The sequence below is a fragment of the Rhincodon typus genome, chromosome 4 (assembly GCF_021869965.1).
Source record: "Rhincodon typus isolate 14 chromosome 4, sRhiTyp1.1, whole genome shotgun sequence".
Classification (NCBI taxonomy): Eukaryota; Metazoa; Chordata; class Chondrichthyes; order Orectolobiformes; family Rhincodontidae; genus Rhincodon; species Rhincodon typus.
The window spans coordinates 48,495,658-48,523,544 of record NC_063335.1 but is presented as its reverse complement, the minus strand read 5'-3'; the positions used below and the strand labels follow the sequence as shown (position 1 = coordinate 48,523,544).

Here is a 27,887-nt window from a genome sequence, read left to right as displayed (position 1 = left end):
CTTCCCAGTCCTCTGGTTTCCCACGGCCCTTCGCCGTATTATATGCTTTCTCTTTTGCTTTTATGCTATCCACCACTACAGTTGAATCCACCACTACAGATGTCAACCTGCTGCTTTGTTTCCCACTGGGGCAAGTTGCACCATTCCTTTCTCCCCCACTTTCTCGTTTAAAGTCCTATTGACATTGTCGGTTTACTTACAATTATTTGGACAAAAATCTGGAATTGCCTCGAATTTCTTCCCTTAAGATGCTCCTTAATTTGACCATCTGACGTTTTACTTAATTTTGCGACTCAGAGTTGCAACTTGTTTTATAAGTCTCCTGTAAAGCGCCACAAAATCTGCATCAGAATGGTGCTATAAAGAACTTTCTCCTGACAAATCAAGTGTGTACTTTGTGCACTATTCCTGTTTTTTGTGCTGTAGTTATCCTGCACTCAGTGTTTGTGATTTTTGCTTAGTCGTGGTCCCAGTACTTATTTTTAGCACATTTCAATTTTGAATGAAACTAAAAGATCTGCAGATGCTATAAATCAGAAACAAAAACAGAAATTGCTGGAAAAGCTCAGCGTCTGAAGAGAGAAATCAGGAGGCTTTCCTCAGGAGGGTCATTCAACCAGAAACGTTAACGCTGATTTCTCTGTACAGATGCTGCCAGACCTGCTGAGCTTTTCCAGCAATTTCTGTTTTTTGTTTCAATTTTGATTGAGTTCCATTCCTGCATGGTTTCTGTTCCAGATGCTGGCTTTAATGGCTTTTGCTTTCATGCCCGGTTGCAGAAAACCACAATATACAAATACAAACTTATTCACAATCAAGTTACCCACATCAAGTGAGAATGGTTGCCACCTGTTGCTGTCCGTGCAAAGAAAATGCCCCAGCACGTTATGTTTGAAACGTCAGGAAGAATAGTTTAGATAATGGGAATATGTACATAATATACTAGTTCACATTATTAACAATAACTACAGCATCCACCCCTAACAAAATTGCAACATACATCGTAAAATATGCCCAGGACAGCGGAAACAATGAGTCGCGCATGCTCACTTAACAAGCGGAACCGAAGCCAGGACTGCACAAGCGCAAGACTGACCGGCCCGCACTGGGATTGCGCAGGCGCGTGATGTTCAGTTGACCGATGGAGACCGGGAGCTGCGCAGGCGCATGAAGCTCAGCCGACCCACGGAGCCCGGCGATTGCGCCGGCGCGTGATGTTTAGCTGACCGAGTCAAGGGACCGGGTTGCTCGAGCAATGTGAGGAAAGAGGAGGCGGCAGAGGGAACTGTTACCAAAATATTGACAATCAGGAGCGGAGTAGCGTTGTCGTCACCCCAAGTCTAACAGGCGGTACGTCTCTCTAGTTTCTGCAGATGTGGGATATTTGAAAGGTGGTGGCTGCCTTGTTGTCATGGTTGGGTTTTGGCGGTGCGGGCCGCGGGACGGTTGTTCGTTAAATGGCGAGAGGGATTAATTATGGGGGAAAAAGCCTCGGGCCCCGTTGGAGACTGGCTCGGTCCTTCTTTTTACCCCAGTGAGGGATCAGCTGATAGGCTGAGGCTGTCATTGCCATTGAAGGCCCCAGCTCCGGGCTGTCACTGTGCAAGCATTGCCCTTTCCTATATCTGCCAAGGGCTACAAGGTTTAGGGAAGTGTAAATATCAGTTGAGCAATCGTTGAAATAGTCCACTCGCTTTAGCTAGAGAAATGTTCGTCTGTTGCCGTTGAGTATGGAGTGTTTTTGAACAAAATAAAATTCATCCATCTGGTTAGTGCATGTTTTCTCTGTTGTTAATCCTTGCAGAAGAAACCGCAGTACGCATGTGCATGCAACCCAGTTTGGAGTACGGCGTTAACACATTTGTTGGGAGTTGTTTGCAATCAAAGATTCTGGTGTTCATATTTTTCCTGTATTTCGTGGGCTTATGAGCAAACCGGCCAGGCCAGCATTTATTGCCCAGAGTCACATGTAGGCTAGACTTAAGGATGTTAGATTTCCTTCTCTAAAGGAAATACTCAGAAGTGCATTAATGAATCAAATAATTTTTACGACGATGGTTATATGGTTGCCATTAGAATAGCTTGTTTTTAATTCTGATGTTTTTAAATAATTGAATTCAAATTCCTTCAGTGACCATGGTATGATTCAAACACATCAAGGGTCACGATGCAAAATGTTAAATCTGCTTTCTCTCCACTGATGCTGCTAGGTCTGAGATTCTGCAGCAACTTCTGTTTTTGTTCCCCAGAATATAGGCCTGGGATTCAGGTTTACTCGTCCAGTGATTTTGATTCCTTGACTTTCAAGAAGTTCTAGTTCTTTATTAAAAAATATGACCAAGTGATATATAAATCAAATTTTACCAGAAATCTAACTTGGACCTTACTTTCGTAAGGTTTTCATGTTATTCGTGCCACACAAATGTCAGGTTATGACCATCACCAATAAGAGACGATCTAACCACCATCCCGTGACAGTCAATGGTGTTACCATCACTGAATCCTTTGCTATCAACATCCTCGGGGTTACCATTGACCAGAAACTCAACTGGACTCACCACGTTAACATAGTGGCTACAAGAGCAGGCCAGAATGCTGTGGCGAGTAACTCCCCTCCTGACTCCTCAAAACCTACCCACCATCTACAAGGCACACGTCAGGAGTGTGATGGAATACTCCCCACTTGCCTGGATGAGTGCAGCCCCACAGCACTCAAGAAGCTTGACACCATCCAGGATAAAGCAGCCCACTTGATTGGCACTACATCCACAAGCATTCACTCCCTCTACCACCGACACTCAGTAGCAGCAGTGTGTACTATCTACAAGATGCACTACAGAAATTCACCAAAATTTGCAGATGGAACCAAACTGAGGAGTGCAACAAATTACAAAACAATTTTTGAACTTGCAGAATTCACATAGATTTGGCAATGAGATTTGACAGTAGATAAATTTGAAGTTTTACATTTTGGCATGATAAATGAAGATGCATATTACTTGAGTACAAATACACAAATCATGAAAAATAGTGAGCCATTTCTGAAGAAGGGTCTAGACCTGAAACGTCAGCTTTCCTGCTCCTCTGATGCTGCTTGGCCTGCTGTGTTCGTCCAGCTCTACGCCTTGTTATCTCATGAAAAATAGTGAGCCAGGTTAACAAGGCTGGAATTAAAGCAAGCTGATTAGTGAGGCTTCTGTCTAGAGGTATAGGATTGAAAGCAAAAGTTATTAAACTTGAATCTAAGCCTGGATGATGCCAAAGTAATAGTGAACAAAAATGTAGTTGTGAAACAGAATGGGTTAAAATTTGACAAAGTGTTGGAAAGATGGTCTGAAGTAATTGGTAAGCCACCAAGTTTAGATGAGATACTTCTGAGGATACTAAGGGAAGTGAGGTTGGAAAGAGCAGAAGCATTGGCCATAATATTCTAACTTTCCTTGGACACAGGCAGTGCGAGAGAACTAGAGAATTGCAAAATTGTTACATTCTTGTTCATTAAATGCAATGTATCCCCATTGCAAGATATAGGAGTGACTTCATTAAAATGGATTCTGTGATCCATCAGCATGGGTGCAGTTCCGTCCAAAATTTTTAATACTTGGTATTAGTAAATATTCACCATGCTTGATACAAAACAGAACAGAAAGCCACTGCATAAATGATGTATTTGATTGAAGGCATTTGGATTTGGAGATATGAAGGTTTTTCAGTGGACTATCTGCTCTGGAATGACTGGTATTCTGTAATACTCTGTTACTGCTTCTGTCAGCCGGTGTGACTTTGAGCTATCTAATTCTTGTTAATTACAATTCCTGTCAGCGGCACCTGGCAAATTTAAAAGCATCCCTCCAATTTGCATGTTCTTCATCTGGCAATGACATTGGCCATAAATGCAGCTAGTGCAAGGATTAACCCAACCACTTGTAATGGGAAAGCTTTTTGAAATGATCAGGGACAAATTTAATAGATACTTGGACAAATATGGATTCATTAAGAAAAGCCAGCACAAATTTGTTGAAGGCAAATGGCATTTAACTAAGTTGGTTGAATTTTTGATGAGGTTACTGGAGTTGAAATGGCTCACATGAACTTCCAAAATACATTTGATAAAATTAAATAATAGGGTTGAAAGCATTGAACTGAATAATTTATTGCCACAGTGAAACGTGTAATATGTTGGCATGCACCAGTGCCAGTTTGAGTTAGAGAAGATTTGAAGATATAACTAAAGTATAACTATGAACAGAGTTCTTCCTCCCTTCTTGTGCTCTGCTCGACATTGGCTGGGATTGGGGTTAGTGTGGGGGAGGAGTTCTCCACAACAGGTTCTTTGTCCACCACCCCCACATCATGGTCCATTCCAGCAGTCCTGCTCCAGGGCCAACACCAATCTGCCGCCACACCTGGCTTAGTACACTGCTGCTGAGGTCTGCCAGCGGTACCAATTTGGGCCTACCACATTGCCTTCGCCAACTGCAAAAGCTGCCTAGCTGTCACCGCCTTTGTGAAAAACCAGTGCTGATACCACTGCCTCAAATCCTGCGCTGGGCCCACCAGCATCGAAGTTGCCAAGCGCCGGTGCCATCTCTCACTGTTGGGCTCACAATCACTGCTGTCGCAAGCTGTCCGAGGGTTTGCTGTGCCCCACACTGGACTCGCTGTCCTTGAGGAGCTGACTCCTGCCGCCACTGCTGCACATGCTTGGGAGGCCAGGCCTGCTCTCACCTTGCTGAAGATACTGAAAAGGACTCCAAAGAGGAAAAATGAAGAAAAAAGAAAGACAGCAAAAGAAAAGGGCAAAGGCAAAAAGAAAAAAAAACAAAGAAAGCAGACGGAAGTGAACGAGCTCCAGGCAAGGAGCTCAGTTGCGACTCTGCTACTCCACCACTATCTTGCCAATTAATTTGAAGTCCTTGGAGTGAAAAGGATGGTGTCAACATAGATGTGAAGTTTGCTGAGTGACAGGAAACAGTAACTCCGAGATAGTAGGAACTGCCGATGCTGGAATCCGAGATAACAATGTGTGGAGTTGGATGAACACAGCAGGCTAGGCAGCATCAGAGGAGCAGGAAAGCTGATGTTTCGGGTCTGGACTGTTCTTCAGAAATGGGGGAGGGGAAGGGGCTCTGAAATTAATGAAGAGAGGGGGAGGCGATGATAGAATGTGGATAGAGGAGCAGATAGGTGGAGAGAAGACAGACAGGTCAAGGAGGCAGGGATGAAGCCAGTACAGGTGAGTGTAGGTAGGGAGCTGGGATGGGGATTGGTCAGTGAGGTGGGAGGAGCGGATAGGTGGGAGAAAAGATGGACAGGTTAAGGAGGTGGGGACGAGATGGGCTGGTCTTGGGATGAGGTCGGGGGTGGGAAGATTTTGAAGCTTGTCAAGTCCACTTTGAGACTATTGCGCTGCAGGGTCCCAGGCGGAATATGAAGTGCTGTTCCACCAGCCTTCGGGTGGCGTCGTTGTGGTGGTGGAGGAGGCCCAGGATGGACATGTCGTCCAAGGAGTGGGAGGGGCAGTTGAAGTGGTTCGTGACTGGGAGGTGCAGTCGTTTGTCACAAACCGAGCGTAGGTGTTCCACAAAGCGGTCCCCAAGCCTCCGCTTGGTTCCCTGATGTAGAGGAGGCCACATCGGGAACAGCAGATACAATATACCACATTAGCGGATGTGCAGGTTAACATCTGTTTAATGTAGAAGGTTTTCTTGGGGCCTGGGATGGAGGTGAGGGGGGAGGTGTAGGGGCAGGTGTAGCACTTCCTGCGGTTGCAGGGAACAGTAACTGTTGTTTGGATGGGAAGAATGCATGCAGGGAAGTGAACACTGGGTTTCCTGAAGATCAATGCTAGGACCTCTACTTGTCTTGATTTATGTTAATGACCTAGACTTGATTGTGTAGGGAAAAATGTTCAATAATTTGGATGATGGAAATCTTGGAAGTATTGTGAACAGAACAGTAAGGAGGATAATGAAGATTTCAAAAGGGTACGTTAGGCTGGTGGAATGTATGGAAAAATAGCAGAAGAAACTTAATGCAGAGAAGTGTAAAGGTATACATTATGGCATAAAGAGCAAATAGAGATAAAATAAGGGATCAGCTTTTTTAATTGAGTGAAAGATCGGCGAAATCTAGTAGTATACTTGCCAAATTGTTAAAGGTACCAGGTAAATTTGAACAATTGGTTAATATTGGATCTTGTGGTCTGTAAATAAAGGCATAGAATACAAAAGCAAAGAAGTTATGGAGAGCCTTCATAGAATACTGGCCTCAACTGAAGTATTGTGTACAGTTCTGGGCACAATAATTTAAGAAGCATGTGAGGAATTTATAAAGGATATATCAAAGATTTACAAGCATGGTTCTGGAGATGAGAGACTTCAGTTGTTTGGATAGATTGGAGAAGCTGAGATTGTTCTTCTCAGACAAGTGAAAGTTGAGAGGAGTTCAAAGCAGTGATTGATCTAGACAGAGTAGATGGAGTGAAACTGTTCTCAGTTGCAGAGTGATCAGGAATCCGAGGAAACTGGTTTAAGATATGTAGCAAAAGAATCAGTGTCTCTCCTCAAAAGAGAAAAAGCTATTGTCCACATCCTTTTGTTTCCGTGCATTACGTGGAGGGTACCAGCACCTGGAAAACATTGATGTTTGGGATTACTAGTGAGCAGCTGTGTTTCTCGACAGGCATACTGGTGCAAACTTTGATGGAAAATCCCTACTTAGCATTTTTTCCTCTCCATTTGCCCTTGTGCGTTTAAAATAAAAAAAACTTGCATTTTGCTTAGGTGCAGTTTTATCAGCATTAAAGAGGTCATTGGGCTTTTAAGGGGGTAAAATTAATTGTTTTCTCATTTGCACTCTCCAACAATTTATGAGGGAACCTTGCTAAATATATGGTCCAAGACTGTATTGTATAATGGTTGCTGAAGCTCTAATCCATAATATAAAAATACCTTTTGTTTGGAATGTCTTGGTGAATTGAATTATTCTTTCCAACAAGACATGGTTAGATCAGGAAATTTACTGGTTGTGCTCCCTTAGAACCCAATTGAGTTGATACTAAATGGTAGATTTTATTTGTCTTTGTACATTTTGACTGGGAATTAGTGTTTTAATCATTTTTAATGGTGTTTTACAGTTTCATGAAGTTAGTTTAATTTGAACAATTTCAGATTAATAAAAGTAGACTAGAATGTGAGAGTGTAAGGGAAGAGGATAAATTTATATTCCACTTATTTGCTTCCTCTGTGAATAGGAGTGGGGAAAGGAAACAACTAGCATAAGACTTTGGTCAGGAAGTTGCTGGAAGATTTGGGTATTTTTAAAGAAGTGAAAACTTGGTGATTTCAGTTCTGGTTCTGCTGTGTAACGTACGCGTGATTTGTTAATTCTCCTATTTTACTGTGATTCATTCTTGGAATAGTGAATGCAAGTTTTTAAATCCAAAATTTTTTGTATGGAATATATTTGATATGCTTTTGCCTTTGTGGATAGAGAGAGAGAAGTATGTGTCATCGTCAGGAACTAATAAGCTGTCATCTCAATGACCTTGCCACAATTTGAAACAGTATATAGTTACCATACTTTTCTTTTCTTCTAGCCTATTTTCTGTGCATCTTTTTTGAGTGACGAGCCAAACTGCAACATGATTCCAAACATACAGGCAACCCTACCTAGCTATGCCATGTGAACCTGAATGATACTTATTTACATGACAGCTGATCCCAGTCTTACCTCCATCCAACATCTACACATGTACACTTCATGACAGAATTGGAAATCCTGGCTGATTTTTGCCATTCTTTCCTGAATGTTGAGGCAAATTATAAGATTCCTGTAGTCAGTATAACTGATTACAGCCAACTTGCGCTACTTGGTAATTGAGGCCCAGACTTTTGTACTGTATTTCTTTATCTGTTGGATAAAGATCTGTTGGCTTTACTGGGTAAACTGTTAGGGATCAGTTTAATGTAGATTATGATACCTATATGTCACTCTCTTTAGTTATAGGCAGGTAGTTTTCTTCAAAAAAAAATCTCCGGGTAAAAAGGTTGAATTATAATTTGGAACAAAATTGGCAGTTTTTCATTCAAGTCTCAAGGCTAAAGTGTATAATTAAAAGCTACTTATAATCACATCTCCAAGTCAGCAGAATGTAAAAGCTGGCTTTTGCAATGGTTATTTATTTGAAACAATTTTATACTCGTTTGTTTTCTATTTGGCTGGCAGGGTTTTATATATTGCCTATATAATGTTAATATAGTTTTATTGTTATATCAGAAGAAAGTACAACATTTGGCCTCTGCACTCAATTTGTAGCTTGTTTCAAATCAATTTTTAATTTTTCTGCATGAAGGTGTTAAGTACCTCATCTAAACTGTAATTTAATACACTGAAGTATTGGGCAGTAATCAAGGCCGCAAGCTTTACCTGCCTTCATCTCTACTACCTACTTTTTCTTTGTCCATTAGATTGGGTTGAGTGTCTGCATTTAGTTCGCTCAGAGTTCTAATATACATTATGCACATATAAACTACTGATATAGTTAGTAAACTACTAAATTACTAGCTGGTGTTTATTGCATCTGACGATTAGAACATTTGAACTTTCATGGCTCTCTGCAGCATTCTGGCCTCTTAAATCGGCTTGAATTTGGTCTAACTCTTACACAATCTAAGCTGTCATAATGTGGACTGACACTTGTATGCACTTTTGCACACTAACTATTTTAAAATCAAAATGTTAAGAAAGATTCCCTATCAATACATCACACATTGCACTGCAGTAGTTTAAATGGAGCAACTACTTGACGCCTGATGTCAGATAAAATACAATAGATCATTTTTAAAGATGTAGTGTCAAGGCGATTCAAGGTTAGACTACTTCAAAGTACCAACTCCTTTCTAATCTCTGAACATTTTTGTTTTCATAACTATCTGTTTGATGCAAGCACTGAGGTTCCAAGTAATGCTCTTCAAATTACAGGTTAATTTACTATTTAAGTGCTGAATAATTGGAGGTGTTTTCTTATAGATGAGAAATTAGACAGCACTATATTTGTCCTCCTGTGAACATAAAAGGCCCCATAGCACTATTCAAAGAACAACAGAGATGTCTTCATGTTATGACCAGTATTTAGCTTTCAACCAATTTCACTAAACAAATGAAAACGTGTTCTTCTGTTCTGAAGAAGGCTCAATGGACTCAATGTTAACTCAGTTTTCACTCCATATATGATGCCAGACCTGCTGAGTTTCTCTAGAAATTTCTGCTTGTTACCTTATTTAATTCATTGAAATTGCTGTGTTGAATCACTTATTTGTTGGGATGTCTTTGATGCCCAGAGGCCTTGAAAGCCACTATAAAATGCAGGTTTATCAGTAGCATTAAGCAGCCCTGGTACACCAGGCACACCTACGACTGCGTTGCCAAATTCTGAATGAATGCCATCTACAAGTTTGCTGATGACATTACCGTAGTGGGACAGATATCTAACAACGACGAGTCAAAATACAGGAGGGGGAGAGACGACTTGGTGACGTGATGTAATCAAAACAATCTGTCTCTCAACGTCAGTGAAACTAAAGAACTGATCATCGACTTCAGAAAGAAAGGAGAACATGCCCCCATCTACATCAAAGGAACGGAGGTTGAGAGAGTGATGAGCATCAAGTTCCTTGGAGTGACGCTAACTGATGACCTGTCCTGGATTAAGGAAGTACCTCAGTCTGAGGAAGGGTCACTGGACCCGAAACGTTAACTTTGTTTTTACCTTCACAGATGCTGCCAGACCTGCTGAGCTTTTCCAGCGACTGTGTTTTTGTTCCTGATTCACAGTATCCACAGTTCTTTCGGTTTTTATTATGTCCATAAGGACCCTCACCAACTTGTACAGATGCACCATTGAAAGCATATTGTCCTTGTGCACAATGGCCTGGCATGGCAACTGCTCTGCCCAAGACCTTAAGAAACTACAGAAGGTGGTGTGCGCAGTCCAGGCCATCAAGGAAGTCAATATTCCATCCATGGACTCTATTTACACGGCTTGCTGCTGGGAAAGGTGGCCAACATCATCAAAGACCCATTGCACCCTGGTAATGACTTCCTACAAGCCCTTCCGCAGGACAGAAGATACAGAAGCCTGAACACACATGAGCAGGTTCAGGAACAACTTCTTTCTTGCTGTTATCAGACTGTTGAATGGACTTTGGCCTCAAATAATGTAACCTGTATGCCTCTAAGTTTTTTTTTGTACATCCTTTGCTTGCTGTGATGAGCCTGTACCACTCATGAACAAAGGTTTTCACTGTATTTCGGTACGCATGACAATAAATCGACCAAATCAAAAAGGTAAATGTGTTGTTAAATGACTGCATTATCTTCCATACTGTTAGCCTATACTGATTGGACTTTAGAAATATGAGAGGTGACCTTTTTGAAAGAGCGAAAATTCTGAGGGAACTTGACAGGGCAGATGCTGACTTGGAAATCTAGAAATAAGGGGCATTGTTTTAAAATGAAGGGTTTCCCATTTAAGATGGAGATGAAGATTTATTTCAATGGGCTTTTAATCTCTGAATTCACTGTCAGAGAGCAACGGAGACTGGGTCATTGAATATATTCAGGACTGAGTTTAACAGACTTTTGATTGGTGAGGGGGCTGACAATGGTTGATAGGGAAAGCCACACTCGGATCAGTCGTGATTTCATCGAATAATGGAGTAGGCTGAAAGGGCTGAATTGCCTAATGCTTCTCCTGCTTCTTATGTTAAAGACATTTGGAGAGGAATGTACTTTATGCTGCTTTTTGGCATCTCCCTTTTAAGATTGCAATGAACAATATGGTTATGGTATGTTTTGTGAGCTGTTTGCATTAAGTATTATTAATTTGCTGCTAGAGTCATACAGATGTACAGCACGGAAACAGACTATTCAGTCCAATTTATCCATGTTGATCAGATATTCTAAACTAACCTGGTCCCATTTGCCAGCATTTGGCTCATATCCCTCTAAATCTTTCCTATTTATAAGTCAATCCAGATACAATTGCAATGTTTAAAAGGTATCAGCCTCCACCACTATCTCTGGCAGCTCATTCCATACATGCACCACAATCTTCATGAAAAAGTTGCCCCTTAGGTCCCTTTTAAATCTTTTCCCCCCGCACCTTAAACCTATGCCCTGTAGTTTTGTGCTCCCTACCTTGGGGAAAAGACCCTGACTATTCACCCTATCCATGCCTCAGAGGTTTTTAAAATCATGAAAGGTCACTTCTCAGCATCTTGACGCTCCAGGGAAAATAGCCCCAGTCTATTCAGCCTTTCCCTATAGCTCAAACCCTCTAACCTTGGCAACATCATTTCCAAAACCTTTTCATTCCATCTTTCCTATAGCAGGGAGACCAGAATTGAACACAGTATTCCAAATGTGGCTGAACCAATATCCTGTACAGCCACAACATGACCTCCCAAATCCTCAATAGTTGAGTATATATCTTAGAAATATTTAGTTTAGGATCTTTAATTTGAGGGAGCCGGAATCCTGTTCAATTTTGATTGCTGTAGGTCTGAATGCATGGTTCATATGATGTTGTCCTGGCCTTGTAAATTATATTTAACTTTGCAGGGGTGATATGAAATGATTAAACAAAGTAAGGCTAATTCTATGACTTGCATGCACAGTCAAGCATGAAGATACTTTTGTATTAATTGGATTTTATTGTCTTATTTCAGTTTACTTCAAACAATTTACTTCAAACAATTTATTTATTGAGGATGACAGAATTTTGGCTAATATCTGCTCCTGGGGAAAAAACATGTCAACAGACATGGGACAAATTAAATGCTGCAACAACGAGGAACAACCATCTCTCTACCAACTACAAGTTTTCAATTCCAGATTTGAAGGTCAGTAACAAAATCGAAATTATTTGTTGAATTTGTGCATTTTCAGATGATACTATCTTGACATGTCATTATGCAAATTTGTAACTTATGCCCTCAACTAAAGTCCTGTTGCAATTAAACCAATTATATTTTCCCCCAAAAGAATTATGTATTGAAAGTCTATTTTCTGCTTGATACAAGGTGAAAACACATTGTTTGGTCTTATTCGGCAATTGATGTAAATTCTAGAATGTGGAAATTGGAGCACAGAAATATACACAATGCTAAAAAGATAAAAATCCTATTGGGTAGAAAAGAATCTTAATTTTCACACTGCTATTAACAAGTTTGTTTTCTGTGATCTGAAGTGAATGTGAACGTGAAGTTGTGGTTAAACCTTTTCTCGTCAGTCCACATATACAATCTTTTGCATTGTTGTACTCCATTGATTCAAATCTTGGTGCAGGCATTGAATGGAAGGGCTTTGCAGACTGCAGCACTAAGTTGAATATTTACTACTAAACTAACTGCAGAAGTTCATTAGTTTAGCTCAATTAAACCCAAGATGTATCTGAAGACTTAGCATCTATAACTAAGGTAACAATTTTTCTATAAGGGCATCTATGAGAACTGGTGCCTAATTTCGTAGAAAAAATTGATGTGGAGAATGATGGATGTCTTAGCTAAACTGTACTTTAATCTTCAGTTCTAGTGCAGTTGAGTAGCCCCCGTCAGCCCTCAAAATTTCTTTTAACAGTCAGTATTGCGTAGAAAATTATGGTTGTGGAATGCATATTTTGAGTACTACTAATTTACAGGCATTTGGTTGATATTTGCGTAATTCAAAGAGGTCCTCAACTAGTAAGGTCCAGTTGTGATAAGAGGAGCCTTCCAGCTGTTTTGACTCCAGCGTAACAAGAATATGTGTCTATATGTTTCATTCTTGAGTAAGTTTTTTTTTTCATATCAGGGTTAAATGTAAACAGTGACATTTTGAGTTATGTAAAAGAAGTTAAACTAGCGAATGACTCTCCTGTTATGTTTGTGCGATACGGAAGGGGCTGAGCAGAAAACAGATGAATATTTGAGGCTGATCTAGCAGAAGTGAAGACTGAAGCTTCAAGTGGTCATCATGCAAGGTTGGAATAGTTGGGTGATTTACATGGACCGTCAAGAACAAAATTAGGTGTAATTCCAAATCTTTCTTAGCTTGCATTGGATAATTGGAGCCGAAGGTTGTACTTCAGATTTTTAATAAAAATATAGTGCAGATGGCCATGATAATGAACCCTAATTCTTTAACTGGTCACTGTGTGGCTTTGAGCTGATGGTCAAGATAGAAGTATGATCAACAGGAGGCATACCTGTAAAGCAAACACCATTAGAGGAAGGAAAGAAGCCCAGCAATTTCTCTCTGTTGCCTGGCCCATGAGTTGCCATGCGCCACTTGGATCAATAGTCCAATAGGAGTATGGGTCACAACTATCAATCAGTCAGATTGCTAGAAGTGGTGGATTTAAGAGACCAACAAAGTGATCAAAAGACTGCTCCATTTCAACAGTCAAATTGCTAGGTAAATAGGTTTAGTAGATAGATTCTGCGTTGACATTTTGAAACTAGTTGAAAATTAAGTTCGTGTGACAAAATGAACTTATTAAATATCCTGATATTCCACACATTTTAATTATTTTGACTAACTTAAGATTGGAGGTGTAGATTACTACATGTTTAGACGTTGTTTTGCATGTAAACTGTTGTAGTAGACGCTAACATGTTTAAGAAGTTCATTCGTTGCTGTCCACTTGTGTGCCTGTCAATTATTTAAGCTGTGGAAAGGATTATTTGTAATAAATTTGGAAATTAGGAAGGATTGTTGAGAGTGTGAGTTTGTATTAGTTAAAATTTTGAATCATTGTCATAAAACAGTGCTGTAATGTTAATTCTTCAAGTATGAAGAAACGCCTAATTTGAAACACCGGATAATAAATAGTAATTCCCATAATTTCCTGCATTTTATACTGTATAATTGCAACAATTTTTCTTCAATTTTTGTTTACTGGATGGAAGCTACTGAGTACTAGTTTTTATTGACTAGACAGTTTATATTTTAAGTCATGATTAGCAATAAGCTAGGAATTTCTGATGAACTGATGAAAGTTCTGAGTTGCCAATTTCATTTCAATGCCTTGTCCATTCCACATTGTTCTGCAGTTGCCGATATGCTCATCTTAGAAGAAATATTGGTTGTAAAGGTTCTGCATTCTGTCATTTCACCTTTCTAACTACTTATACTTGTTGGCAGTGTTAATCATACATTTAAATGATTGAAATATTCCAACGCTTGAAACATTTTTCTTATTGTGGAGGATACATAGAATCATCGAATCCCTACAGTGTGGAAAAGGCCATTTGGCCCATTGAGTCCGCATCCTACCCAGACCCACTCCCTACCCTATCCCATAACCCTGTATTTCCCATGGCCAATCCACCTAACCTACACATCTTTGGACTATGGGATGAAACTGGAGCACCCGGGGGAGAATGTGCAAACTCCATACAGACGGTTACTCAAGGCTGGAATCAAACCTGGGTCCTTGGCACTGTGAGGCAGCAGTGCTAACCACTGAGCCACCATGCTGCCCTGTCAAAGTTAGTATTATTTTGTTTAGGAAAACGGTCAGCCTGCTTTCTAGTCCTTAGATGAAAATGCTTTTACTTATTCTTGTATCGCATTTAATTTTACATTTTTTAGGTTGGAACTTTAGATGTCTTAGTGGGGTTATCTGACGAGCTGGCCAAGTTGGACTCATTTGTGGAGGGGTAAGTTTGTTCAATACTTCTTACAGTCTCTGAAATTAGATTTGCAATGTTTGTTGTCTGTTTATTTCTGGAGCATTCTGTTTAAAACAAGTATAGAAGGTTTTGCATGTCAGTTAATAGGTGCTGAGTTTACCTTATGAGTTATGATTTTCACAGCAACTGTACACTTTTATTGCTATCCCTTTTTGAGCATGAATATCATCATATGTGGGTTACTGCTTAGTCTTTGAAAGCATTCAGTTAGTTTGTTTACGTAAACCACATGTAATCTTTGAAGCATTGTCCTTAAGTGACCCTGGTTTGGAGACTAAAGAATTGTATATCAGCTTTGTTATGATGTAGCATAGAAAAATACACCTGTGCAGGGAGCTTTTCAAACATTCATGACGATGATTGTTTCTCTAAGACTTTGTTTAAAAACCAGCCGGTATACCTTTTATGCCAATAAGATATTTTTACCTCAGTGATCGGTTTGCAATGCATTCCATCCAATAGATATAGTTGTAGGGCTTAAATGATGCACTTTGATTTATTTTGTTACAAAATCGTGTATTGCTTTTTCTTTGCAGAAATTGTACGCCTGTGAAATACTTAGTGATTTTTTTTATTTTTGATATGTTGCATTATACACTTAGAGTTTAGTGGTATAAACCTTGGGATAGATATTAAGATAATGTAACAAAAATAAAATGTGGTTCAGGGTGACTGGGGTGACGCGTGCAAAAATATATGGCAAAATCCTCGTTACCTGGTTTCTAATGATGCAGAAGTCCTCTTTTGAATCTCAGATGCTCGTTGCATGAGAAATCTGAATTGTGGATAACTGGGACTTTTCTGGTATTACCTGTTGGAAGGGAACAATGGATCAGATGCTTTATTAGAGCTAGTTCGAGTTTTTTTATTGATAAAGACAGAATCCCCTATTACGGCTATGTATATTAATATTTAAAGCTGCTTGATTTTAAAACTTCATGTTCACTTTGTGGCAGGGACAAGTCAAGTTCTCCCAATCACCACTAAGTACTTCTCATACAACCATCAGATTTAGTTAACCGGCACCCCACCCATTCCCCATGTATTCTGGACTCTGGATACTTCTGATTTATAATATTTAACCCTGTTAACCAGAATCTTCCTTTGTTATCGAAGTGATTATCTACTACTTGGAGGAGAAGTGATTGACAGCGTTAGATGTGACTCAGTTGGTACTGTTCCTGACTATGTCAGGCTGTGGATTTAAATTCAATTCCAGTTTTCAGCACAAAAACCTTGTCTGACTACTCTTGGCAGTGCTGCGGGAGTACTGTTAAAGGTGCTATCTTATGGATGAGATTGTAAAACTGACACTAGAGAATAGCAGGGGAATAATCCCTGACTGTGCCAAGAATGACTCCACTTCGAAAGTGATGTGTTTATTGTGGCATGGATAGGATGCGTTGAACACTGGCTCTTATCGCTGGATATCAAAGTAAACATGTAAACATTTAATATATTTCTTTCTTTCTTTCTTTCTTTCTTGGAGACTATACTGATTCCTAATGAAAATAATCTCTTTCACAACAACCCAAGGGATTTCAAAGTTTTAATTTTAATGATCAAATATTTGTGGTCGAACTTGGTGAATTAACAAGTTTGTTAATTTGAACTATGTACTGAGTTCCATTCCCAAACCTAATTTGAATTTCAGAGAATGATTTAATACATGGTGCAATAAAGAACCGGTAATTACAACAAAACAAGGATGGAAAATGAAAAGTACAAGTATACCCGCCCACGTACAAAAATGGAAAAGAAAAATTAGAATAGAAACAAAATACTGGAGCTCTGAAATAAAAAGTGTTGGGGAAACTGTGGAGAGATCACTCCATCCATGCTGCCAGACCTGTTAAGTTTCTCCAGCTAGTTTGGTTTCCAGTCCAGGAAAAAAAAGGTAATTTTTTTTTAGGACTGACTAAGGGCATGTGTCAAATTTGCTCAAGATGAATGCAAAGAGAAACTGCAAATTGAAATTATAACATGTGAATGAAAGCAAGTTAGGAAAAAGTAAGAAATGATTGCCTCAAACTTGTTAGAAAACAAAAAGCTAACTGAAATACTCTGAAGTAGAGGAAAGCAAATCTAAAATTTGCAGGATGAAAGAGGACCTTGGTCCATCTAATTCATCTTCTGTTACTCTGATATTACATGCATTATATAGCATTAATGGAGTCATTGCAATCAATCTATTAATTAATCAGTCTACATCAAACTGGATATGAGATGAGCAAGCTCCCAATGGTGGAAAGCTTTTGGCGCTGAAGTCACTTCGTTCATGTCTCACACTGACCAGCTAAATCTCTCAAAATATTATCTTGTGGAGCATCCATCTAATTGTATTTGGATAAATCACCACTTTCTGCTTTCACTTCTCCTTGGGATCTGTTCCCTAGTGTTAGAACTCATTCTGTGAAACACTTTGATTTGTTTTGAATTTACTCTCTTTAAAGTGGAAGTGTAAATGGAGAAACTAGCAGTGAAGTATCATTCTTTATAGATTCATACAGCGATGGTAACACTATTATATTTTCTATTGACACCACGTTTGCAGATTTCAACATTTGTGCAGCTTTGTTTGAAAAATAGTACTTTGCTTTTACTACAGTATACGTTTCTTAAAACACTGGTCAATCCTCCTTTGTGTTGCACATGGAGAGTCAGAACTAGGTGCGCCTTTTGAATGGGGCTGTTGAGATGGACAGAGATTAATGAAAACTTGAGAATTGATGTGTTTGCAGCTCAAGCAAGTTTCCAAAAGTAGTTTAGTGAAGCAGTACAAAACTTGATATGTTCAATTTAGAAGCAAAGAGAAAGAGCTGGAAGGGGAGATCATGTTTTTAATGGTGGTGAGCAGTTGGACATCCTCATGGAAGGGGGGGATGGTTACTTGCAATTCCACTCACTAGGAGGAAGTGGCTGCTCAGGTGCTGCTTTGTTGGCACGAAGTTGAAGATTGCCGAATGTGCTAGTCAGTGGAGCTCAATCTGAAGTGTGCTGTTGAATTTTGGGTGTGGAATCTTGTCAGATGATACAATGCAATTTGCTCTTTGTAGGCCATGATAGTATGCAGATAATTACAACAGTGAGGAGGCAAGGATGGTGAGACTGCCAAGTTGGTGGACTACAGATGGTCTTTGGGTGTTGGATAACTAATTAGTTGACATCAGTTATCAGGAATGTGTTTTGTGAATGCTGAGCTTTGCGTTGCAATTGTTTTAAAATGTTACTTTAAATTGCAAGTAATTAACCAATTTTGAAAAGGGTGTGATTGTAATTCCTAATAAACATATCAGTTCTGTTGCGTTAGGGTGGGAAGCTCAATTGGAAACATGTTGAAGTGTCAGGTGGCAGTTTTAACATCTTTTGTGGTGTCTTACAAAATAGAGGATAGCTGCTCAGGCATGCAGGTAGGAGAAGTATTGGAGCTCTGTTAGGACAGGTATTCTGGTGTAGAGGAATATGGAAATACTTTACGCAGAAAAACATTTATCAGAGCTACCTAAACCATTTAGGGATTCCAGTATCTGAAATCTTTAAAATTCTGGATTGCCAAAAATGTTGTCATCTGAGGGAGAAGGGGATTTGTCAAGGTGGGACTTACTGTTGGTATTTGTATCTGAAAAAAATTGGGAGCAGCGGAATGATTGTTGAAAGACATTGGAAGTTTTGACCTGGAGTAGCAGAGGAAAGGTGACCTCGGCTGAAGAGTTGTAAGTGAGCTTGAGTTCCTTTTAATGCCCTCTAGATACTAGAGGGTGTTCTTAGTTTCAGAAGAAATATGTTGTATTAGTGAAAAACTTAGTGCACATGATAAAAGCTCTTGGTGTTGCAGTGATGTATTTGCATGGATACAGGACAGGCCAGTTTGATATTCATTTCCTGTTAATTAATATTTGATCCATCTTGATTTTAGCTTGTTCACCAAAGCCTTGATGTTAAATCTTGCCTTTAGGTTCTTTGCCTTGGTTGTTTGGGAAATTCAACTCTTTTCAAGTGTTATTGGTCTCTATGGGATTGTAACATGTGGAAGAACATAGAACATAGAACAGTACAGTACAGTACAGGCCCTTTGGCCCACGATGTTGTGGAAAACTTTTACCCTAATCCTAAGGTCTATCTGACCTCCACCCCTACCTTATACTATCACCTATATGCCTATCTAATAGCCACTTAAATGCCCCTAATGAGGCCGACTCCATTACTCTCTTCGGCAATGCATTCCATGTCCCGACCGCTCTCTGAGTAAAGAACCTACCTCTGACGTTTCCCCTATATCTGCCACTTCTCAGCCCAGCTCTGCATCCTATGAATGTCCCTTTGTAACCTAGAACAGCCCTCTGCACTATCCACAGCTCAACCCACCTTCGTATCGTCCGCGAACTTACTAATCCACCCTTCCATGCCTACTTCCAAATCGTTTACAAAAATCACAAATAGAAGAGGACCCAGAACAGATCCTTGTGGTACACCACTCGTAACTGAGCACCATGTTGAATATTTTCCGTCCACTACCACCCTTTGTCTTCTAAGGGTCAGTCAATTCTGAATCCAATCTGCCACAATTCCCCCTATCCCATGCCTCCTTACTTTCTGCATGAGTCTACAATGGGGAACCTTATCAAACGCCTTACTTAAATCCATGTATACCACATCCACTGCTCTACCTTCATCCACGTGTTTGGTCACCTCTTCAAAGAATTCAGTAAGGTTTGTGAGGCATGATCTATCCGTCACAAATCCATGCTGACTATCACGAATCAAACTGTGCCTTTCCAAGTGATCATAAATCCTATCTCTCAGAACCCTTTCCAATAATTTGCCCACCACTGACGTAAGATTAACTGGCCTGTAATTTCCGGGGTTATCCCTATTCCCTTTTTTGAACAAGGGAATGACGTTTGCCTCTCTCCAATCTTCCGACACTATACCTGTGGACAGTGAGGATGAAAAGGTCATCGCCAAAGGCCCTGCGATCTCTTCCCTCGCTTCTTATAGAATCCTTGGATAAATCCCATCAGGCCCGGGGGACATATGTATCTTCAAGTTCCTCAGAATTCCTAGTACATCTTCCTTACTAACATCGACCTCCTCTAGCCTACCAGCCTGTTTCACACTGTTCTCCTCTACAACTAGGTCCCTCTCAGTTGTGAATACCGAAGAAAAGTATTCATTAAGGACCTCTCCTATCTCTTTAGGCTCCGTGCACAAATTCCCTTTACAATCCTTGATCGGCCCTACCCTTTCTCTGGTCATTCTCTTATTCCTCACGTACGTGTGAAAAGCCTTGGAGTTTTCCTTGATCCTATCTGCCAAGGTTTTCTCAAACCCCCTTATAGCTCTCCTAAGCCCTTTCTTCATCTCCTCCTTCCGGGATAATTTGTATCCCTCTCGAGCCTTTTCCGTTCCTTGTTTCCTGAACCTTATATAAGCATCGTTCTTCCTCTTAACCAGTCATTCGACCTCTCTTGAGAACTAAGGCTGCCTCACTCGACCGCATCTTCTCTGCCTGCTAGGGACAAACATATCGAGCACACGCAGTATGCATTCCTTAAACATTCTCCACATTTCAATAGTGCTCTTCCCTGACAGCATTTGTTCCCATTTTATGTTACCCAGTTCTTGCCTAACAGAGTTGTAATTACCCTTCCCCCAATTATAAACCTTACCCTGCTGTATGTACCTATCCTTTTCCATGACTATTGTAAAAGTAACAGAGTTATGATCGCTACTGCCAAAATGCTCTCCTACCAACAGGTCTAACATTTGGCCCAGTTCATTACCAAGCACCAAATCCAAAGTGGCCTCTCCTCGTGTTGGAAGACTAGAGTTTTATTGGATCACAACTATATCACACTCTTCTGGCCAGAGAACAGACTGCTCAGTAACTGTCACAGGCCAAAGGAGTGCCACAAACAGAGTGGACAGTCAGTGCTGGGGATATATTGACACAGCAGCATAAATCTTCGATTTTATTAGCGAACTTTAAAACTTAGATTTACCTGAACTAAGAGCTGTTGACTAATCCTTTGGACTGCTTCAGAGTGACGCTAGTGACTTAAGCCCTTTAAATATAGCCCTTTTTTAATATTAGCCTAGAATTCAAAGATAACGTGTGAATGATGCATGCCGTTGCTGATGTGCAGGTGGACCAGCAACCTATTGTCTGCAGGTGATACCCTATGAATTGCGAATCACGCAAATGAAGGCTGATTCATGGTGCTCTGCTGTAAGTTTTGTAGTAATGACATTATACTCTTCACTTATGGAAAGTGTGTTGAGTTAAGTGACTGCATTTTCACGTTAATTACCATAGAAAGGTAAATTCATTGCTGAAAATTATTGAGTTGATAACTGGCAATAATTCTCTGTGGAATACAATTAAATGCAGAATCCTATTCCTTTACGTATTGAATTGTTGGACTAAAATGTCAGATTTTAAAATTAATTTTCTTCATTTCATTTGTTTCTTTGCACCAAATCCATTGTTTCCCTTTTTCTGTTTTTTTGTACCTGAATTGACATTGATTTTTTTGCACTCTAGTTTGCCCTCTTTCTCATCCTTTCCTCTGTTTAAGAATGATTAACTTTAGACGTTGTGCGTACACCATTCGGGTCTGAACTGGAAATCCAGTAGCTTGTAAATTTTGAGTCAGTTTGTATTTCTAATGGTCTACTGAAACTAGTGACCTTGTGAACAGTTCATGTCTAGCCATATTTTGCTGCATTATGGTGTTACTATTTATTAGATCCAATTTGTGGCCCATTTGCTTTTAGTTACTGAAATAATGTATAAATATATGGAAAATTTACTGTCTTCGGTAATCAAAATAGTTGAATGCATCATTTCCATCAATGCGGTGCCAGCAGGTTTGTTGAGTATTGACATTTAAGTGTGAAATCAAATTTTTTTATAATGTGACAGTTGTCTCATTATCTGACAAGGTTTTGTTTTACGGTGGGATGCAATTAAGTTACTTTTCATCTTTTTATGATTTTTCTAGCTTTGAAATTAAGTACATTTTATACATTGAGGAAGTCACTTTTGTTTTTAACTGGGGGGGAAACAAATGTGGTGAGCTAAGAGTATGGAATAAATTGGAAGAAGCCAAAATTCAGAATGTAAAATGCGCTTACAGATGAAGACGTTTTGACTTGAGCTGGATGTTAACCTATGAGTATACCAAGCAACATTAACGTCCACGCAATCTTTAATTGTCTTGTGAGAATTGTTCAGTTTTGTTGGGTGAAAATTCTCTTTAATGTAGACGTGTAAGCTTGCCACTTTGAATAATTGCTTGGTCCATTGTTCTTTGACTCCCAGGTTCAGATTCAAAGTCATTCAACCTGATGAAATTGTATTCCTTGATGTTGAATGACTTTGGACAATTTCAGCTCAGACTCTCACACTTCAATCCAAAACCATACTTAATTTCACAGGAAATTGGTACACCAGAAGATTTGTCAAATGTTTTTCTTTCGTCTATCGATGTGGGTGACATTGGCAAGGCTACGTTTATTACCTGTCATTAATTATCCATGGAAGATAGCAAGCTTTATTGTTTGTGAAACAAAGCTTTTGTTTTAAAGAGGGCATAGAGAACCAACTGTTATATAGATCATAGCCACACTGGAGACATTAATGAACTGGATGAGTTTTTTTTTGCAATAATCTGCAGCTTTTGTGCAACCTTTGGGTGTTAGCTTATAAACGATTGAATTTCTTGAATTCAGTTTTGGTGGAGCATATACATTCAGCCTCTCAATCTGGTGTACTACTTTATTTTGTTGTGTTCAGATGTATTGGTTAAATGTGTAAGCCTTTGTTGTGGTCTCATTTTACAGTGTTGTGAAGAAGGTGGCCCAGTACATGGCTGATGTGTTAGAAGACAGTAGGGACAAAGTACAAGAGAACCTTTTAGCCAGTGGAGGTAAGTGGGGTGGAAAAAAAGTTATTGTTGGTTGTTGTATTTGGTATTTGTTGGGGTGTTTCATAACACGTATTGAAACTGAATTCTGTCCTGTGCTTCATACGTCAATATTTGTTGTATTTGTAACTTAGACTGGTAAATTAGGTTTCTTGCCATTGTGATCAAGTTCTTTGAGCATTGCTCTGGTTTAAGTTTCAGAAAATTTAGAAATCTGAAACAAAAACACTTGCTTACAGATGACAGCCTGCACATTTATCTTTTTAAAAAATCAGATCACGTGCCTGACATCTAGTAACAGACAAAAAAAAGTCTCTCGGTTAAATGTTGGGAAAACTGAAGCCATTATCCTTTGGTCCTGATCACAAACACATCTTGACTGATCTTGTCAGGTTGAACTGGTCTGCTTATAACCTGAGTGTTATATTTAATCTTGGAATTTTAATGACATTTTCACAACCTCACTAAAATTGTACATTAAATCCAACACTTAATATGAGAAATAGGGCCAGGAGTAGGTCATTTGCATGCATGAACCTTGTCCACCATCAAATCAGTCATCTTATTGATTAGTAGGGCAGCCTCAAGGGGTCGAATGGCCTGGACTACCTGATTTGAGACACCTGACCCACAGCACTGTGGTTGACTCTTAACTGCTGATTGAAGTAGCACTATTCAGATCGGGGCAGTTAGGGATGGGAAACAAATGCTGACCATGACAGTGATGCCCACATCCCATGAAAGAATAAATAAAACCCAGCATCCCACTTTCAACAAAGGCCAAAACTCTGTTTTACTTCATAATTTCTTGCTGTTTATGCTGATATTTTGTGATTCATGAGAGGGTATCCAGATCTCTTTGTACTGTACCATTGTGCAATTTCTTTCCATTTAAATATCTTGCCAATCTATTCTTTTCAAAGAGGACAATGTCACATTTTCCCACTATATTCTCCATGTGTCACGTTTTGCCCAATCATTTCAATTACCTATAACCCTTTGCAGACTCTCTATATCTTCCTCTCAACTTACTTTCCTACCCATTTTTCTAATGTTAGCAATTTGGCTACAGTATAGTTAGACCCTTCATCTCGGTCATTAGTATAAATAGTTGAGGTCCCAGTACGAATGCACTTTGCTTTCCATGAGTTTTATGTAATTTATCAAGTTGAAAATGAAACATTTATCCTGATTCTGTTTCTTATTAGTTAGCCAGTCCTCTTTCCATGCGAACATATCATTGCAATACCATGAACTCTGGTCTTGTGCATTAAGCTTTTACATGGCATATTATTGAATGCCTTTAAGACGTAAGAATGCGCTGCATCTTTTGGTTTCTCACAATCTATCCTGCTTGTTATGTAGACTGAGTTACAGGAGCAGATGTAGGCCATTCTGTTCTGCTATTCAATGAGATCATGCTGATGTGATAATCCTTCACACTACTTCCCTGCATTTTCTCCTATAACCCTTGCAACTCTTAATGATCAAATATCTGTCTTTCAGAATCTACATCCTCTTTGCAGTAAAGAATTCCATGGATTTACCACACTCCAAAGAAATTCCTCCTCATTTCAGTCTTGAATTTGGTGACCTTATACTCTGAGATTACATCCTTTCATCCTAGATGCGCCCACAAGGAGAAATAACCTCCCAGTATCTATCAACTTTAAGTCAGCTAAGAATCATGTGTTTCAATATGGCTGCTTCTCATTCTTCTAAATGCCAATGAGTACAAGCCCAACCTACTCAACTTCTCATAAGACAATCCCTCCATGCCCAGGTGAACCTTCTCCTAACTGCCTCCAATGCCAATATATCTTTCCTTGGATATGTGGACCAAAGCTGTCACACTATTTTAGGGATAGTAGGAATTGCAGATGCTGGAGAATCTGAGATAACAAGGTATAGAGCTGGATGAACACTGCAGGCCAAGCAGCATCAGAGGAGCAGGAAAGCTGACGTTTCGGATCCAGAAAATGAAGAAGGGTCTGGGCCCGAAACGTCAGCTTTCCTGCTCCTCTGGTGCTGCTTTGCCTGCTGTGTTCTTCCAGCTCTACACCTTGTTATCACACTATTTTAGGTGTGGTCTAACTATGGCCTTGCGTAGTTTTCAGACTTGCCTATTTTTATACTCCATTCCTTTACAAGTAAAAGCCAGCAGTTGATTTGCTTTCTGTCTTTCCCGCTGAACTTGTATGTTAGCTTTTACGCATGAAGAACCCTCAAATCCTTTCACCTGCAGCTTTCTGCAGTTCGTCTCCATTTGAATAATATTCAGTTCCTTTATTCTTCCTTCTAAAGTTCATAGCCTCACATTTTCCCACATTATGTTCCACCTGCCAAGTTTTGGCCCGCTCACTTAACCTGTCTGTATTCCTCCGCATACTCTTTGCACAATCCTCTCCAATTGCATCCCCACCTATTTTATTGTTATTCCCCAAACTTGTTCACTGCCATCATCCAATTGATTACTATATTTTGTAAATAATTATGGCCTCAGCATTGATCCCTGTGGCACTCTACTAGTTACAGATTGCTGCCCTGAAAATGCCCCCAATCCAACCCCTCTGTCTTCTATTGGTTAGATTTTAGTTACTTCCTCAAAAAAAAAGTCTAAATTGGTCAAACATGATTCCCCTTTCACAAAACTATGTTGACTCTTCATGATTGTGTTATGATTTTCTAAATATGCTACTACCTCAACAATACATTCCAGCCTTATCCAAAAGAGAGTTTTTAGGCTAACTAGGCTAGTTTCCTTTCTGTCTTCCTCCTTTCTTGAAATGAGGTGTTACGTTTACAGTTTTCCAATCTTCTGTGACCTTTCCAGAACCTTGGGAATGTTGGAAAATTATCACCAATTCATCTGCTCTTTTATCACTTTTTTTTTAAACCCCCTAAAACGCAGGTTAACTGGCCATGAGCTCTCTGTTCCAATAGTTTTCTTGATACTTTTTCTCCAGTATTTGTTTTAACATCCTCCTGGCCTTTTAATTTTCTGCTACTCGTGGGTTCCTTTTTGTGTCTGCTATTGTGAAGACAGATCCAAAATAATATTCAAAGTCTCAGCCACTTCTTTGGTAAAAACAATCAGAGGAAAGACACAAAATTCTTGCTAGCTTTCTCTCATACGCTTAATTTTTCCCCTTTTCTTAGACATCCTGTGTTGGCCAATAAGAATAGCCCAATCTTCTGGGCTATGCTTAACCTTTGCAGCATTATAAGCCCTTGCAATTTGATACAATCTTTAACTCATTTTGGATGATGTATCATTCACGTATTTCTTTCTAAATGGAATATATCCTTGTTGAGGGTTGAGAATTATTTCCAGAAATGTTTGCCACTGCTTCTCTACCCTTTTACCTTTTTAGCCTAGGTTCCCAGCCATTTTAGACACCCTATATTCAGACTTGTAATTGGCTTTATTTAAATTTACGTTAGTAATTTTAGATCCAAATTTCGTACACTGAAACTGAATGTGAAATTCATCACGTTATGATTGCTATTACCTAGAGGATCCTTTCTGTGAGGTAAATTAATTCTGTTTCAATATGCATTACCAGGTTTAATATAGCTCACTCCTTGGTTTTAGAATGCATTGTTGGAGGAAACTATCCTGAATACGGTCCATCAACTCATTCTCCAGATTTCTATTGCCATTTGATAAGCTTGATCTATATAAAGATTAAAACTGCCCATGAGCATTGCACTACCTTTCTTACACATTTCCATTTTCATTTGATTATACTCCATTCTGCAGTGCAGCTACTGTAATAGGCATCCCACCAGTGACTTCCTACCTTTTCTATTTTTTTTATCTCTACCCAAACTGATTTTGTATTTTGATCTTATGAATAAGATCACTCCTCACTACACCTTTTATTAAATGATGTACCTACAACCTTTTTCCTTTTTCTTCCTGTCCATTGAAAATGTCAAACAAGTTTGACTACTCAGCTCTCACCCTTGGTGGTCTTGTAACCATACGTCTGTATTGGTTGTGATATCATACTCATTCCTGTTTGCGCTATCAGTTCATCCATTTTGATTGAATTCTGCGAACGTTCAGAAAGCTTTTAATTCTGTCTTTTTCCCATTTTCCCAACCCTGATCTTATTTGGCGATGTATTCTAGTGTTTGTATGCTTGTTGCCTTCCTGACACACCCACTGCTATTATACTTATGGCTACCCTGCATTATCGAGTTGTCCTTTCCCTTTGATTTTCCAGCTCTTTCCTTGAGTGATTGCATTCCCTCACCAAATTGTTTTATTTTAAAGTCTGTCTGCTCCCCTAGTTATAAGATTTGGCAGGACACTGTGTGCAACATAGCTTATGTGAAGTTCATCCTTGTGGTACAGCTTCCTTTTTCCTCCGGACTGATGCCAGTGCCCCATGAATCAAAACTAATTTCTCATACTGCAATCTTTGAACTGCACATTCAGTTCTTGGATTTTATTTAGCTTATGCCAATTTGTTTATGGCTCAGATAGTAATCTAGAGATTATTGCCATTGTGGTTCTACCTTTTAATTGGGCTCCTGGCTGCTCATAGTCCCACAATTGAACCTCTTTCCTAAACTTAGCTACATCATTGGTACTCATGAGGACCATGACAACAGGATCCTCCTTATCCCATTGCACATTTCCCTTGAGCTCTGAGATGTCTTTAACCCTGGCACTGGACAGGCATCACAGCCTTTAGATTCATGTTCTTGGCTGCTAAGAACAGCATCCTGTCCTCTACAACTTCTAGTTGTTTTTAATTCCTCCGTCTTGAATGGCCCTCTAGACCACAGTGCTGTGGTCAATTTGTTCATTCTCCCCGCGGTCTTTGGTCTCATCCATGCCAGCTTCAAGCTTGTCAATCCTGTTAGATAAGTGCGAGGCTGAGGTTCCTTTGTTTCTACCATGTGGAGCCCCATTCTGCCTTCACTTGTAGTGATACCCTTCTATCACTGACTAAGCCAGAAGTACTTAACCTATGGGGTGTGACTGCCTTGAAGAACAATGTGTCCAGATAACTTTTCTCCTTCTTGAACTCCTGCTTTCAAGGCACATGGTTTGCTCAAGGCCCCATGTACTACAGCTACAAAGTGTCGTCTGCTGTGTATCTGTCATGTGCTTATTTAACTAATTAGATTTCATGTTTATAAATGTCATCCATACCTTTGTAACCTCTAGACTTGATTTTCCGAATGTACTCCTGGCTGGCATGGA

At 39.6% G+C, this 27,887-nt stretch overlaps 1 protein-coding gene across 1 annotated transcript in view; it reads left to right on the top strand.

Annotated features, from left to right (window-relative positions):
* The first annotated feature begins 1,089 nt into the window (after positions 1–1,089).
* Positions 1,090–27,887, top strand: part of LOC109929332 (V-type proton ATPase subunit C 1-A) — a 66,234-nt gene continuing 39,436 nt past the window's right edge. Inside the window, exons 1-4 of the mRNA XM_020529014.2 lie at positions 1,090–1,350; positions 11,733–11,906; positions 14,638–14,705; positions 22,584–22,669. Coding sequence (XP_020384603.1) covers positions 11,775–11,906; positions 14,638–14,705; positions 22,584–22,669 — 286 coding nt within the window. The 5' untranslated portion in view covers positions 1,090–1,350; positions 11,733–11,774. The remainder of the gene's footprint in view (positions 1,351–11,732; positions 11,907–14,637; positions 14,706–22,583; positions 22,670–27,887) is intronic.